The sequence below is a fragment of the Sorex araneus genome, chromosome 7 (assembly GCF_027595985.1).
Source record: "Sorex araneus isolate mSorAra2 chromosome 7, mSorAra2.pri, whole genome shotgun sequence".
NCBI lineage: Eukaryota > Metazoa > Chordata > Mammalia > Eulipotyphla > Soricidae > Sorex > Sorex araneus.
The window spans coordinates 47,931,488-47,948,729 of NC_073308.1; the positions used below are offsets into that span (position 1 = coordinate 47,931,488).

General features: G+C 41.0%; 1 protein-coding gene across 1 annotated transcript; it reads left to right on the top strand.

The window, feature by feature from the left end:
- Positions 1–305: 305 nt before the first annotated feature.
- LOC101546502 (tripartite motif-containing protein 75-like) lies at positions 306–1,712 on the top strand. The gene has a single exon (XM_004619155.3). It carries the CDS (start codon positions 306–308, stop codon positions 1,710–1,712), a length of 1,407 nt encoding a protein of 468 aa, XP_004619212.3.
- Positions 1,713–17,242: the final 15,530 nt, after the last annotated feature.

Consider the following 17,242-nt stretch of genomic DNA (forward strand, 5'->3'; position numbering starts at 1 on the left):
GAATGAATACGCAATTTGTAGTCTTCACTGACTTCTGGTCCAGGAAGTTGCTTAGCTTTATCTCTCTTCAGATCGCTAAATATCTGTGACTGGTTGATTGTGGTCAGTGGAGATCTGCTGGGCACCAACCCATGCCCCTGAGGCTAGCGGTGTGGGGTTTACCACAGATCACCCATCATTGAGAAGGAGGCATTAAGCACCCATCACGGTTCTGATTATGTGACTTAAACTTCTGACAGGAGAGAGGCTGGAAGAATCAGAGTTCTGAGAAAACCCGCTTCAGCTCTGTCCTCCTACCCCTGAGGATGGAGCTGTCATCAGTCCTGAACACAGTCCAGGAAGACCTCATCTGTCCCATCTGCCTGTCTTACCTGACTGACCCAGTCACCACCAACTGTGGGCACAATTTCTGTGATGCCTGCATCCAAGTGTTATGGGAGACTCGCCAAACCACATTACTTTGCCCTGTCTGCCGGTATCCACATGAGGAGAAGAATCATTTCCGTGCCAACCCTCAGATGGAAAGGCTGGTTGACCTGGTCAAGTACCTGCACCTCTCCAGGACTGAGGAGACAAGGCAGGAAGAAGCAAACATGTGTGAAACGCATAACTTGGCCCTGACATTATTCTGCGAAGATGATCAAGAGCTGGTGTGCCTCATGTGCAGCTTCATCAATCCCCACAAGAACCACAATGTGAGGTCCGTGGAGAAGGCTGCCTCCTATCATAGAGAAAAACTCTTCCTCTACATCAAGGCCCTGAAGAAGCAGATCACAGAAAGTAAGACATTATTATCCACCGTAGAAAAAAATCTGCTAGAACTGAAAGAGCAGATTGGAAAGCATAGAAATCGGTTAACCTCTGATTTTGACTTCCTGCATCTGCTTGTCAAACGCGTGCAAATGGCGACCTTCTCCAGATTGGAAGAAGAAGACAGTGATTTTCAACAGAAATTCAAAATCAATGTTGCTGAAATTTCCGATTATATTTCCACCGTAAAAAGTCTACGGGAGGAGTTGGCAGAAAAGAGTGTGATGTCCAAGGGGAATATACTGAGAGAGGTCAAGAGTATCAAGTACAGGTGTGCAAGACTGGAGAGCCCATCTTTATGGTCCATCGAGTTCAAGAAGGAAGGCTATTCTCTTCCTCCACTGTACTCAGAACTGCAAAACATCATTCAGAAGTTCCAAGAAGAAGTGACTCTGGACCCCAAAACAGCACACCCTAGTCTGTGTGTGTCTGAAGATGGAAAGACTGTTAACTATGTGCGAGAAAGATCAAAAGATGGTGGGAAACTGAGAGAGTCCGATGATGCAGTGGTCCTGGGCTCTGAAGGATACAGTTCTGGCCGACATTACTGGGAGGTGAAGGTGGGTAACAAGACCGAGTGGGCCGTGGGGGTGTGCTCAGACACCCCTTCCAGCAATGAGCAGCCTCCCCTGTTGGGTCAGAAGAGATCTTGGACAATCCAGCTACAGGATGGCAACTACTTGGCTGGAGGCTCTGTACCTGTCCTTGTCTCTGTGAAGAGCAAACCCCAAAAGATTGGCATTTACCTGGACTATGAATTAGGCCAGATTTCCTTCTATGATGCTAGAGACAGGTCTCATATCCATTCTTTAATTGAGACATTTTCTGATGTACTAAAGCCTTATTTCTGGGTGGGTTGGGATTCTAAGCCTCTTATACTGTGTGAAGTAGAGATTGTATAGAAATAACTGAACTTTATTTTCATCCAATGACTTTTGAATAGTAATAAGACTGCTCTATCAATGAATATATGTTTTCAGAAATACATTAAACATGTGAAGGGTTATTTTTTTCCTTTTGGTTTTTGTTTTATACTTTATGATTTTTTAAAAATATGGTTACTGGCATTTTGATACTTGACAGCCATGGAGATAAACATGCTAACATATAACTGCAGCAAATACTGAAAACTGTGCAAGTTAGTGCCCCTGCCTTCTTGACTAGTTTGGGCAAAGAAGGCGGAAACCATCCCAAGGCTAGTAGATTGGAAGATGTGACAACCCATCTCTGTGAAGTGTCATCATAACTGATACGCCTTTTGTGTTTTGAGCAGATTAGGAGGAAATCTTACAAAGACCTTTGTGTGATAAGGGGCCATACTCTGTACAGAGCTGGTCATTGGATGATGTGCCTTGTTGAATCTCACTGTGAACCCACAATGAACATATCACCCAAATTATGTTTCTCCGCCATTCTTTGTACATTTGATGTATACTGATATAAAATTTTTGTGCGTATCTCGACTATGTCTGATTCCCATCTGCCCTCTCAAAAATGAGTGACTTTTCGAGAAAATTCCTCACTAGGTTGAGATATTTATTTCATCCTGATAATATTGGGAATGGAGCTGATTCTTCATATAAATTTTCTCTATGCTGTCAGGCAAGATTCTCCATTTGTACATTGTCATTTTTTCTAATAAAGCCATACTTCCCATTAACTTAGTCTTGTTGTTTTGGGATGAACAGAACATGAAATTATATTTTCACAGCTTTCATATTTTTGCATGAATTTTCACAAATGTTAGTACATAAGGTTTTTCTGTTTCATAACCATCTAAAGGGTTTCCAGTGGTAGAGAGAGAGGCTATTATAGAGGTACCCTCTCAGTGAGTCTTTCATATTTCTCCAAGCATTGTTAGGGAAACGCTGATTTGAATAGTGTCAAGGTAGGGATGCCATATGGATTAAGTAAAAAGACATAAGGGAAAAAGTGTGGATGTAAGTGGGCTAATAACTTCATAGACTGAGTAGCCCATTTATACTATACATTTAATATTTATTGCTTAGAACCAATAATCATTATTAAAAATACGTTCTTTGGTCAATTGTCTAGCACTCTTCTTAATGTATCTGAGGTAAACTTTTGTATATTCAAGGGTCTTATTATATTGGGGAAAACATCTTTATAATGGGCTTATCTCAAGAAATGTTTCCTCTGGGAGGAACAATGAAGATATAGCAGTCACAGGAGCCTCACGTCAGCAGTTTTCCTCACGGACGCCTCAGGCTTTCTGAATATCAGATTCCTGTTATCTGCCCATTCTGCTTTTCTCTTCATTCATTCAATTATTCTTCCCTTGGTTCCCAATGGAGACGGCCTTGAATAGTGAAAATGGTGTCTCCAGGCAGAAGAAAATATGGTTGGTTTCCTGGCTCCTTCCATGAGAAGGTTAGTCAGGTTTATTCCTTTTTAAAGGGAGCATGATTTATAGCTTCCATTTCACATAGGACTTAAATAAATATTTACCTAATTAAAAGAGTTCTTGAAAACTATGTTTAATTTCCTAAACAGTAGGAGGCATTTTCTGGTGGCATCTACAAGTTTATGGACTTTGAAGGAACCCTTATCTCAAGAGGGAAGATGCAATACTTGGTGACTAGTATCTTTCTTCTCAGGAAGTTTTTATTGCTCTGTCCCTAAGGGAGTTATTTCTATATTCAGTCTTGGCCTCTGTTTTCTTGATACAAAACTAGTTCTGGAGTCCACAGCATCAGCGACCAATTACAGACATGCTTGCAGTAGAACTACCTGTTATTTATTTCTCTGCTCATTATGGTGGTGTCTTTTCTGTAGGGGCGCTGGAGAAATTATGGCAATTGGGGTGGAGAGCTCAGATGTACAATGTGCAATGACAAATCAACAGGACGAATAGATTTCCTAGTTGGAATGTAAGAATGCCCTTTTGCTTTGGAGAACTTGAGCATAGACCTACTGTAAATGAGCTTTATTTTCTTTAACATTTTGTGATTCTTGATTGCATTAGTTTTTGGCTACTGCAAAACTCAGAACAATCTCTATCTGTATATTTTGAAAATGCCAATATCTTTAAATTAATTTGTATAACCTCCGCTGTCATCACATTCACTAGCAGTATACACACTCATGTGTTTATGCAATACACATGTAGCATGCTGACTCTTCATGAATCTGATAGTAGCCTATAGAAGGAAGACAATGGGAGATACAATAAGGGAGTAGGAGAGAGAGATGGGGTAAAGACTGAAACCCATCCTTTAAAAGATACATCAAAACTTCTAAGGCTCTGTAATAGAGACTGACAAGTTCAATTTGTAGCAACGATCATGCTTCAAAGGGACTCAGCAATTCTGTGCTATTTTTTTTTCAAACAATATATGACTTTTGGAAAAGAATGTGGCCTCTGGAAAAAAGTCACTGAGGATACAGCCTGTTGTCATTTAGTGTGCCTGGCCATTTTGGCTTCCTGAAAGGGACCCACTGCTGTTTCAGGTGCATGGGTTCTCATCCATCTCCTGTGTCTGAGGTTCAGCTTGCCATGATCTGACCCATCTATCTAGTGCCATTAGCCTGAGATATGATGGTGTTATGGCTGTTTTCCTCCAACACCTTTCCCTGCGCTGACAGCTAACCACTGAACTCATCTGTGATATGGGTTGATCAGGGCTAACTCTCAGGTGCTATGTGTGCACTTACTATCTTGTGAGTGGAACCCTGAACCTCAAAGTAGATGTGTAGGCTAGCTCTCCTCAGGAGATCCTCTCTCCGTCAAAGACTGTATCTCGCTTGAGTCAGTAAATATAGGTGTTCAAGTGAACTTGAAAATCTGTCCATGTCATCACCTTAGAATGTCAGAGTACCTCATACCTTCTTCACAGTGGGCCAGCCCTGAGTCCTCTGTATCATCTTGTCCTCAAACTTTTAGACATTTGGCTCTAAAAATGTCCCATAATATTAGTTCCATGCTCGGGTATTTTGTTGATTTTGAGTTAACTTTAGTGATTTCTGATCAGGCTAATAAAGCAAGCTTTAGATAAGCTTGTTTCCAGTAAAGTGAGATCTCAAGAGACAGTCAAATGAGCAGAAAAAAAATTCTGACAGATAATTGAATACAGGAAGACCAAAACTGTTAGGTGTATGGAAATTTCTGAGATTTCTTTCATTATATGACCTCTCTAAAGAACATTTATCAAGAAACTCATGCTTCATTACCTCAGAACCACTCTAAAATTTAAAACTAGATACTGAATATTAGTAGGCTCCCTTCACAGAACCTGAGCAACCATCAGATCAGTGCCATGGTTTATTAAGGCTAGAGAAAACTTCCTATTAATTGAACCTGCCTGTCAGACACTGGATGATACTAGTCTGATGTTTATCAAGAACTTTGGACCTGACCCCAGCTCCTGTCTGCTACTACTTAGAATCCCACCATCAGTATATTCTTTCTTAGCCTCCTATACCAGATTCAAAATGAAGAAAGTGAGCTTAGCACAATTACCATTGAGGCAGTCTTGAAACCACTGGTTATTAAAATCTAAACTGATAGCACAGTGGGTAGGGGAGTGATAGCACAGCGGGTAGGGCGTTTGCCTTGCACTCGGCCGACCCGGGTTCAAATCCCAGCATTCCATATGGTCCCCTGAGCACCGCCAGGGGTAATTCCTGAGTGCATGAGCCAGGAATGACCCCTGTGCATTGCCGGGTGTGACCCAAAAAGCAATAAATAAATAAATAAATAAATAAATAAAAATAAAATAAAATCTAAACTGTCATCTATTTTGTTTGTTTATGAACCACACCCAGTGGTACTTAGGATTCACTCCAGGCATGGCTTCAGGGAACCATATAAAGTGATGGGGTACCCATGCAGGTCACCTTCATGAAGTGCCTTACCCTCTATACTACAGCGCCAGCTCCCCAAACTGGCATCATACTTTACCCAGTACTACTAAGAGAAATTTAGAGAAATTTTAATTGCTAAGACATTGGCATGCTTGACACATGGACACAGACTTGAACTTTTGTGTATAGTTTTTTTTTAAAATTTTGTTTTATTGAAGCACAGTAAATTGCAAAGTTTTTCATAATTGCTGTTGTTGTTGTTGTTTGACATACAATGTTTCATCACCAATCCCTTCATGGGTGTCAACTTCCCACCAGCAGTGTTCCAGGATTTCCTCTCTAAGGCCTTCCCCTAGGCCCCATCTGCCATCTTGACAGGCACTTTATAAATCTGGTTATTAAAGTTTGGGTCAGGCAATTTCAGTGTTTTTGACTATGTTTGGGATATTTAGCTCTGTCATTCCTTAACATCACCAATGTACCCGAGTCCCCTAGACCTGTGCCCCTTTGCTTCTCACTTATCTCTTCTCCCATTCCACTTCACTTTATTTCTTTCCTTCTTCTCCCTATACTGTGGGACTAAGGGAGATCTAGGCATCAACCTTTTAAACCACTGCATCGAGTGGTTTCTGTATCGAGTTACTCTAAATACCACATATAAGTGATCTCATCCTATGTTTGTTCTTCTTGTGGTTTACTTCATTTGACATGATGTCTTCCAGTTCTATCCATGTTGCAGCAACTTGCATGATTTTATCATTCCTTACACTTGCATAGTGTTTCAGAACTTCTGTTTACAGGGCAGCTTTTCTCTTGCTCTAAGAAGGAATACTAAATCTCTCAGCTTCTCCAGAGAGGCTTCACTAAAGGGGTCTCTGCTGGTGTCCAAAGCAAAGTTCAGTGGTAGAGAACAGAAACACACACTAGGGTTCTGACTTTGGAGCCTTGAGGAGTTTGTTCTTCATCAGTACTGATACTCATAAAAAAAGAAATAGACCACTCTTTCCCACCCTATTTGACCTGGAATATGTGGCACCTCATTTCAGCTCTGTGGAGACTAGGGATTTTCAGAACTGGACTCAGTCTTCAGTGCTCAAGGTCTCCAGAGTCACACAACTATTGGATGCCAGTCAACTGTCCAATAGTTCAATGCAAGAGTGGAAGGATGAAGTGATGCGTAACCCTTATCATGCTGGGGACCACCATGGCCTCCCTGATGGTGCTCCAAAGTTTTCAAAGCTACACACTTTTTGCTCAGTGCTCAGAATGCCATATACTGTGGATCAAACATTGACTGGGCACAAATCATTGCATTATCTTTCCAATTCCAAAGTGCTTTAGTCTTTAATCACTAAGTAATACAGCTTCTTTAAAAACTATCAGCCAGAAAGATGTATATTTTTGTTTGCACTCGTTTATGTAATTTATGTAATATTTTTTGATAAAAATTGATTAGTTGAGTATAGGATCAAGACATTATGAAAGGGAAGTTCTAAAAAGTGTATAATGAACTCAAATACCAGGTCACTGGTAAACCAGTGTGATGAATTTTAGTGGACAGAGAAATACTAGTTATACTGCCTCAATGAAATTCGACAAGGATATGAAATCAAGAGAAACAATGAATTTAGTAGATTGGTTTGCATCTCTCTTTCAGAATTGGTAATTCCCTCTCATTCTGTCTTCCTAACACCTGTTGATTAAGTTTATTTGTACACACACATACACAGACACATACGCGCACACGCGCGCCAATTTATGAAGAAAATGATCAGTCCAACAGATTATTTTCTGATTTATCTAAATACTAAAAATGTTGAGATCCTTTAAAACATCCCGAAACATTTTCAACTCTATACAAATACATTTATACAGGTGTGGGGATTCTAGTAAAATCCTGTCTGTTTAATACTATTTGTGGTAAGGATAAAACAAATAAATGGAGAAAATAACATGTGATGACCTTTAGAGAATTGCCGAACAGGTTTTTTTGGCCATGTCTTTAGGATACTGCTATGTATATTTGTGGTCACTCGTCCACTCCAGAGACTGACATCACCGTAAACCTGTTGCAGAGTCCTAAATCTATTTGTCAGGAAGGTCACTGATATGTTCTTCTGATTTTTCATGATTCTGTGGCATCCTCCCATTCATTAGCTTATGAACTCCAAGTTATTTATAACCTCCTTAATGTCATTTTTTCATACGTAATATGGGTAAGGATAAAGACAAACCCATGGACATCTTTTCCATAATAGTTTTTATCTGTATTCAATGACGGAATAGTGGATAAAGAAGTTGTGGTATATATACACAATGTAGTAATACCAGACTATAAGAAAAGACTAGGTTTTGCCTTTTGTCGCAATTTGTATGGAACAAGGTGTCGTGTTAAGTGAAATAAGTCAGAGGGTGCACATATTCTCAATTTGATCCCTCATATGTGGTATATAAAGAAATAAATCAATACATTGGATAGACACCAGTGAAAGCAAACACTGAGACTTTGACAAAGAATTAAATTTGCCAAGGTGAGAAGGGGGAGGGTGTGAACTGGCAGTGAGGGCTGTGGGAAAAAACAGTAAAATATAAGTAATGTAAGGGCAGTGGTGAAGTGTCTTTGGCAGAAGTAGAAATGCAATTCAGTTGTACCAAACATTATCACTATTGTAATTATTTAGTACCAACCATTAGCACTGTTGTTGTTATTTACTACCTAAATAACAGCATGATAGACCATACCCACACAGTGACCAAACTCATTGAAGTTTTGAGAGTTCAAGATGCTGCTCTGTCTAATGTTCATCGACTTAAAGAAGGCCTTTGGTTCTGTTGAGACCGAAGCTGTCATCGAAGCCCAGGGCGTTCAAACTCAGTATATCTAAATCCTTCGGGAGCTGTATTAAGGATTCACCACCAGGATCTCACCATTCTACAAGAAAGTGATTGCTTTAAAGAGAGGGGTGCAGCATGGTGATACCATTTCACCAAAACTCTTCAGTGCCACCCTAGAGATCATCATGCGACAACTAGAATGGGAAGGAATGGGAGTGAAGATAGACGGTTGGCAATAACACCACCTCCGCTTCGCTGATGATGTCGTTCTTATAACGCCAAACATTAGCCAAGCAACACAAATGCTGGCCGACTTTGACCGTGAGTGTGGAAAGGTTGGATTGCAGCTGAATCTCAACAAGATAATGCTCATAAAAAATGAACTAGTCCCTAAAGCTCCATTTTCTTTCAATGGAATGAACATCTTCAAATGCAGCAGCTATGTGTACCTGGGTTGAGAAATCATCATGAGGAACAACTTGGTGCCAGAACTGTGCAGGAGGAAGAGAGCAGCGTGGAACGCCTTCAAGAGCGTCGAAGAAGTGGTTAAGAGGATGAAGAACCTCTGACTCTGGGCACATCTTTTCCATTCCACTGTTCTTCCTGCACTAACATATGCTTCAGAGACCTGGGCCCTATGCAAACAGGATGAGAACTCTATTCGGGTGTCCCAAAGAGGAATAAAATAAGCTATGCTAAGAGTATCACATCTCACTCAAGTGAGAAGGAATCCAGGGTTCTGACCTCCATCGACAGTCAAGAATGAGGGACGCTTTCTCATTTGCCAAGGCATCAAAAATCAAATGGGCCGGTCACGTAATGCAATACAGAGACGACCTCTGGACTAGAGCTGTTACGAACTGGATTCCACGGGACGTCAGAAGACCGCGTGGCCACCCACCAATTAGATGGTCAGACTTCTTCGTCAACTCCCTGAATGAACGATTTGAGGCTCTTCCTGTTCCTGGAGCAAGCAGATATCATTGGGCTGCACTAGCACAAGATAGGGACAAATGGCGATGCTATTGGCGCCTGCTCCAGCAAATCAAAGATCAACGGAATGACAAGTGAAGTGAAGTGATATACTTGCATGCATTAAGAAATGAATGAATCTTGTTTGACTCCTCAATCTAAATAAATTAGCTCTGAAAACTAAAAACTTCAGATAGAGTTGGAAGTTTAAAGATAGAAAATGCATGATTATTATTATTAAAGTCTTGGAATTTTATTAAATTTTAAGTTGCAGTCCTATAGCTATGTTTCTAAAAAGACTACTATTTTTATAATATACCCACATATCACTGCAGAATTATCACACTGCTATTTTTAGTCCAAAAATATATTTGTACTCTTTCATTACATCATTGTAGATGAGCAATGAATGATTTTTAATAGTGGAAATTTTTTTAAAAAACAAACTTCATGCAATGATTGTACCACACATTTTTTCACATAAAAATTTGCCATTAAACAGTTAATAATTATGTGTTGAAATACATATGCTAAAACTCTTTTCATTAAATGATGTGATGTCTTCATTTGATATAATTGTGTTAAAATTAATGACAAGGGGATTGTGGGCAGAACTGGATTCACCAGCATGCATATCTTGAGGGTATCAAAGTTATAGAATTTTTTGTGAAAAATTTATTTTTAAGCACCTGCAGTTTATTCATAATCTTCACTTACTTCTACCTACCAATAATTACATTCAAAATCAAATTCTATTAGGACAAAAAAAACTGGTGAAAAGGAATCAATTTTGAGTTTGCGAGGAAAGCTTAGTTTCGTTTTTCCTAATGGCGTACTTCAACGATGATCTGAGGGACTGGTGAGACAGTCCTGCAGTTAAAGCACTTACTGCGCATGCGGCAGACCTGGGTTTGACCTCACTGGTCCCATATATGTTTTCTCAAGCCCCACGAGTAGTGATCTTTGAGCGCAGAACAAGAGTGAGCCCTGAGCACTGTGCTTCGTGTGGCCCCAAAACAAACAAAAGAAAGCAATACTATTGGGGTACATAGTTTCACTCAGAGATGCTCAGGAGTTACTCCTGGTTCTGCACTCAGGAATTACTCCTGGCGGTGCGCGGGGGACCATATGGGAGTTAGGTGTTGACACCGGGTTCACCACGTGCAAGGCAAACGCCCTTCCTGCAGTTCTATCACTCCAGCCCCACCCTCCACTCTTACAGTGTCACCCTGCCCTGACATGCTCTGCCTGACAGTCCCCACCCTCCAGCCCCCAGCTCTTGCACAATCAAGCATGTGACAGCAGTCAGCTCAGAGTCAAAATAAGCCCCTCCAGACATAATCTCTACATCACTTTTTTGGAAGGGTGGGATCCTACTCAGTGGTGCTCAGCACTTATTCCTGGCTCTGTGCTCGAGGATCACACATTGCAGGACTTGAGGTTCAGGGCCGCAAAGCCCTACCCGCTGTACTATCACTCTGGGTCCATCCAGACAATCTCTTAAGAGAGGAGATCTAGTTCAAAAGATCCAAAGGATCCATTTTGTGTCTCCACCCACCGTGTCAGAAAGAAAGTAGATGTTAGCTGTACATGGCACCGATAGGCTACACTTTTGAGGATAATTTTCAAATCCTCAGAAGAAGCTATTCTATCCCAAAGTTCATGCCCTGCTCTCTTAACTTTATTTGAACTGCTTTCTGTCGTGAATTCCAATAGTTGAATTCCCTCACCTTGGACTCCTGAGCCCACCAGGAGTGATTCCTGAGTACAGAACTAGGAGTTACCCCTAAGCACTACCAGGTTTGACCCCCCCCACAAAAAAAAAAGAAATTGAATTAAATATTAAAACCTAGAAAACCTGTGTGATTAAAGATGGTTAAAAATATTGAAAGTGGGAGCTGGAGTGATAATGCAATGGGTAGGGCTCTTACTTTGCATGTGGCTACGGCACATTTGATCCATGGCATCCCGTAAAGTCTCCTGAGCACCACTGGGAATTACTCCTGAGCACTGAGCCAAAAGTAAGCCCTGAGTACCACTGGGTGTAAACTTTCCCCCCACCCCCCAAAAGGTGAAAGTGTCCCCTTTATTTTTTCCTAAGGGAAAGAGAAAGGAAAACTTAATCAGAAATCTCTAACCGTGGTCACATCCGAAGTGTGCTTTAAAAGGTCAGCCCCTGAGTGAATTTATGGATCCTCCCGGCATGCACCAGCCTGTAAGCCACTCTTTCTAAAATATTGTTTCCCTGTTATTTTTCTCTCCAAAGCTGTTTCTTCTGACCATAAAGCCAAGGTGGTTGGGGAGAAAAGAATCCGCCTCTGAGTAAACCTTTTTTGAAGGAGAGAGAGACAGAGAGAAAGAAATTTTATTACCTGTAATTGGATATTATACTCAGCACCTGATATTACACTTAACGGAATAAACCACCCACAGAAGGACAAATATTGAATTATCCCACTCATCTAAAATATAGAAATTAAACAAAATTATAGGAACAAAAAAGTAAAAAGTTTGTTACTCAGAACAAAGGGGGTAAAGTATAAAAAATTATATTTAACTGACATAGACTTTCAATATAAAAAAATACTAGAGATACATTACACAACCCTGTAAACATAAAGTACTGAATTGTACATCTTGAAATGGTAAAAATGGTAAAAAAACATGCTATGCATTTCTTATCATAATAAAGGTATATAAAAACAAAAAGGAGATACCTTGAAGTATATTTTAATGCTTTGAGTACCCATTGTCTCATAATAATTCACATACTTCTTTTTTATATAAAACAGTATAATTGAATTACTGTTTTAATTTGTGACTTAATATCATGATAAAACTGCCAATGTAGATGATAAGCAATCTAAACTAAAGATGTGTGACATCTCTATAAAAGCTAAGTCTTGTCCCTCTCCACTCCACATGACAGTCCCTAGCAGGTTTGGGACAGTCCCCTTGTCCTAACGCATTGGGTTGTTCATCAGTGTTCATCAGGGTCCTTGCAGACTGAGCACTGGACAAATGAATAGATATGTCTATGAGCTGTCAGTGAATGTGATGTCAGGTAAGTGAGCATATTAATAAAAATATGCTAAGAGGTGCTGAGGAGATAGCTCGCAAGGCTGATGTGTGCTTTGCATATTAAAGATCTTGGTTTGACCTGTGGCATTGCCCAGGCACCACTGGGAAACTCCTGGGCATGAATCTGGGAGTAACTTTCTCAGCACCATAGATTATTGCCAAAAAGTACCCACAATCCCCCATGAAAATGTACTGATATATCAAGTTTCGAGATGTAATCTGGATTAGATATCCAACACCTCAAGTTGCTAGTACAACCAGAAAGACTTATTTACTTAAACTATGTGCATAAATCTTCCAATGTATAATCCCAATGCAATCTCCCTGGAAAGCTGCTCTGGTTGCTAACTGGCCACTGTTGGGATGTGAGCAGCTCCACACTCTCTCTAGCATCTCCCCAGATCTCCCAGGACCACAAAGAACAGGAAAAGAGAGAAGGTCCTGCTAGGAACTTGTCTACTGTGTGCATCACCCAGAGGATGAGAAGAATAGAATGAATTTGGAAATCGAGAAAATAGTGATGAGAGTTGATTCTGGAAACAGCTGCTTTAAGTAAGAGAAGGAGTTAAAAATGCCTGAGAAAGAAGAGACCTATCACCAAACTTACCTCTGCCTGCTCAAAAAAAGATCAGACAAAGCCTTTCTTTTTACAGCTATATGGTCCCACAAATACTGAGTTTAAGTAACTATAACCAGGCAGGAAAAATAAAACAGGTATTTTCAAGAAACAAAGGCAAGTCTGCAAGCATGGGCCAGTAAATGACTCTTTTGCCAGTCTATCTAAGCTGTGCATGCCATAGGTGAGAAAATTAGGGAATGGCTTCGAGGATCTGTGATTGTGTCTTGCTGTCAATCTTGGCTTCTATGCAGTGGGACAACTGAAAGAAAACATTGTATAAAATTAAAATTCTGAAAGGGAAAGGTTTATAATTCAAGGTAAATGGAACAGCTGAACTACATCACATGTTCAGTCCTGAATTAAAGTAGGTTCTGCAGGGGCTGGAGCGATAGCACAGTGGGTAGGTGTTTGCCTTGCATGTGGCTGACTCGGGTTTGATTCCCCAGCATCCCATATGGTGCCCTGAGCACTGTCAGGAGTAATTCCTGAGCGTAGATCCAGAAGTAACCCCTGTGTGTGACCCAAAAAGCAAAAAAAATGATGCTCAAGGAAATGATGCTCAAGGAAAGAAGCACCCGGGGCCCATTAGTGCAAGAGAGACGGGTGTCTCCTCCTTGGGACTGTAAGAGCTGCTACCTTCTCCAAACACAGACAGGACCCACACAAAGGTATCTCATTTAAAACATGGGAAAGGATCAACACTGAACATGAGGATGTGTTTGGGAAGGAGAATGGCCTCAAGCAGGGCACTGGGGTGGGGGTCTCAGCAGGGCTCTTGACCATGTTTATGAGTGAAGCAAGGGAGAAAGTGACTCGCTCAGAGTTCTAGAGTATTTTCACTAGAGGAAAGGACACATTCTTTCCGAGGCGCTTCTGACCAAGTGAAATCCATGAGTCTGTGACTTCTGAGGAGAGGGAGATGAAGTGACAGAAGTTTCAAGGCAATTTTGTGTCGTCTGTAGAGGTGAGAAGGGACTGGAGGACCTCAGAACTTGACAACAAAGTGCAAAAGAAAGTGAGTGCCCCAAGAAAAGGAGAAAAAGAGAAATTGATTCAGCTAGAATGGGGCAGATAGAAATTAATAAAAATGTATGACTACTATAAAAACTTTAATATACTTTTTAAAAAACATTTGGAGCCATTTCTGTTGGTCTTCCTTAACATCTTTTCTTCTGTACTATCTCTCTGGACATAGAAATAGTTTTTTGAAACTTATTTAGCACTATCAAATATTTGAGAGAACACCATATTAAAGATCATGTAATAATTTACAAAATTATGCATGAAATGATCTGCCTCTCAGTATTATGAAGCAAACCACCAGACCACATGTTATATATGAGTAAATATTCTTCTGCGCTGTTTAATGGTTAAAACATTTTGCGGGGGCAGTAGTTGGGGCCACAACCAGCAGTTCTCAGGAGCTATTCCCCACTGCTCAGGACTGACTCTGCTAGGACCCAGACAAATGCTTTATGTCCTTGTACTATCTATTTGAAAATATTTTAAAACAATTTCATGGAGCCAGGAAACTAGCACAGGGGTCAAGTGGGAAGGCCTCTATATTCAGGAATTCGTGTTCAATCTCTGGTGCCCTAAGGAGACCCTAAGAAGCAGCAATGTAACATTGGTGGAATTTGAGCATCGCTCTGGGGCCTGGTATCCCTCAAACACTGTCAGGGAGTGTCTGGGTGGTCTCCAGCAAAGCTTGCCTTGAAGCATCACTAGGTTTAGCACTAAGACACTTGACCATATATATACATCACTGTATCACTGTCGTCCCCTTGCTCATGGATTTGCTCGAGTGGGCACCAGGAACGTCTCCATTGTGAGACTTGTTGTTACTGTTTTTGGCATATTCAATATACCACGGATAGGTTTCCAGCCTCTGCCGTATGGGCAGGATACTATTGGTAGCTTGCTAGGCTCTCCGAGAGGGGCGGAGGAATCAAATCCGGGTCAGCCACATGCAAGGCAAATGCCCTACCCGCTGTGCTATTGCTCCAGCCCATACATACATATATATACATATATGCCTATATTGGGACTTGAGAGCTTGTTTGGAGGTTCTAGTGGGAAGGAGTGATAGCACAGCAGGTAGGGTGTTTGCCTTGCACGCAGCTGCCCCGGGTTCGATTCCTCTGTCCCTCTCAGAGAACCTGGCAAGCTACCGAGAGAATCTGGCCCGCAGGCAGAGCCTGGCAAGCTACCTGTGGCATATTCAATATGCCAAAAAACAGTAACAACAAGTCTCACAATGGAGATGTTACTGGTGCCCACTTGAGCGAATCGATGAGCAACAGGATGACAGTGATACAGTGATACAGTAATATACCTATATTATTTGGGACCACACCTGGCAATGCTAAGGGTTTATTCCTGCTCTGTACTATTGCTCGGACCTCTATAGATACATTTTAAGTAATATTTTTAAGAGGTAAAGATGGCATAACATGTTCATATTTTTCTTCTCCTCCTTTTTAAGTTCTTGGTTAATTGAACAAGGGGTTTGTGCATTCAAACCATGTGTTCAGCATGTCGAATTATTTCTCCAGCCCCAATATGAGTAATTTTATTTTCTTTTTATTTGTGTGTGTGTGGGGCCACATCTAGCAGATCTTAGGATTTAACTCCTGAGCTCTCGTGTCACTCCTGGCAGGTACAGGGGACCATATGGGACGCCAGGGGTTGAACCTAAATCAGCTGAGTGCAAGGCAAGCAACCTCCTCACTATACTATTGATCTAGCCCCAACATGATTCATTTCCTAGTGCCGATAGGATACTTTCATGTGTCCTTGTATTTGTGTAACTCTCTATAACATATCATATGGCTGTTAAAGAGCAAGCAGGGACCAGTCTTCACTGAGGAGATAAAACTACCTTAGTCATACAAACAAAACTGAAATTGAAACCGTTTTGTGATAGTAACCTGACCTGGGCAAATAAATAAGCCTTGTCCTCAAGCTCCTCACCCCCACCTCCCACCCTCCACCTCCCCCAACACAAAAAAAAGAAACAAAACAAAACCAGTTCTCAATATTGAAATTAGGTAGCACTGGACTATAGCACTGTCCTCCCCTTGTTCATTGATTTGCTCGAGCGGGCACCAGTAATGTCTCCATTGTGAGACTCGTTGTTACTGTTTTTGGTATATTAAATATGCCACGGGTAGCTTGCCAGGCTCTGCCGTGAGGGGCAGGATACTCTTGGTAGCTTACTGGGCTCTCCGAGAGGCACATAGGAATCAAACCTGGGTTGGCTGCATGCCAGGCAAACACCCTACCTGCTGTGCTACCACACAGGTAACCTCTGCTAATTCCTTGCTGGAGGATAACATTTTAAGAAAACACTGTGAAGAGTGAACAGGTTCTGCTGTTTCCTTGCATGACTTTCTTTTAAATAGTGAATCCTGCGCCTCTTTCCTTGTTATTTGGCAGTTGCTGATTTATAAACTATGTCCTTCCTAACAATAAGTTTCACAACAGGTTTACAAAGTCCAGTTCCTAGTTATTAGTCTGATTGGTTTATCTTGGATAGTTGGAATATTTTTAACATTTTTTTTTTGGTTTTTGTTTTTGTTTGGGGGCCACACCCAGCGGTGCTCAGGGCTCACTCCTGAACCTGCACTGAAGGGTCATTGCTGGGGGCAGTGCAGGGGGACTCTATGGGGTACCAGGGATCGAGTCGGGATATGGCACATGCAAGGCAAGCTCCTTTCCCACTCTTCTACCTCTCTGACCAGGTTTCTTTTCACAGCAATCTTTCAGAAAATAAATGTAGGGAACCTCACTAATTCCAAAATAAATTAGGTGAAATCTATGTTATTTGCATATGATGCTTTACCAAACATCATAGGTAAAATAGCATTCATAGATTTTTAATGCCACTCCACTTCTTGAATTTTACTAATTTATTAAAGGTTGCAAATTCCACATTCTCCGTGTATTGAAGAGAAATGTCTCTCAGTTTTCATAACTTTGGAGACAGAGAAGTCCATTTAATACTAGAAAGTGATTAGATAGTGATTGAGGAATTCATTGTTTAGGGTGACGTTGCAGTAGAGAGTAAAGGTGAGGGGACTGATGGAAGGGAATATTACC

Coding starts and splice junctions, on each gene's coding strand:
- LOC101546502 (XM_004619155.3), top strand. CDS start 306: ATGGAGCTGTCATCAGTCCTGAACACAGTCCAGGAAGACCTCATCTGT.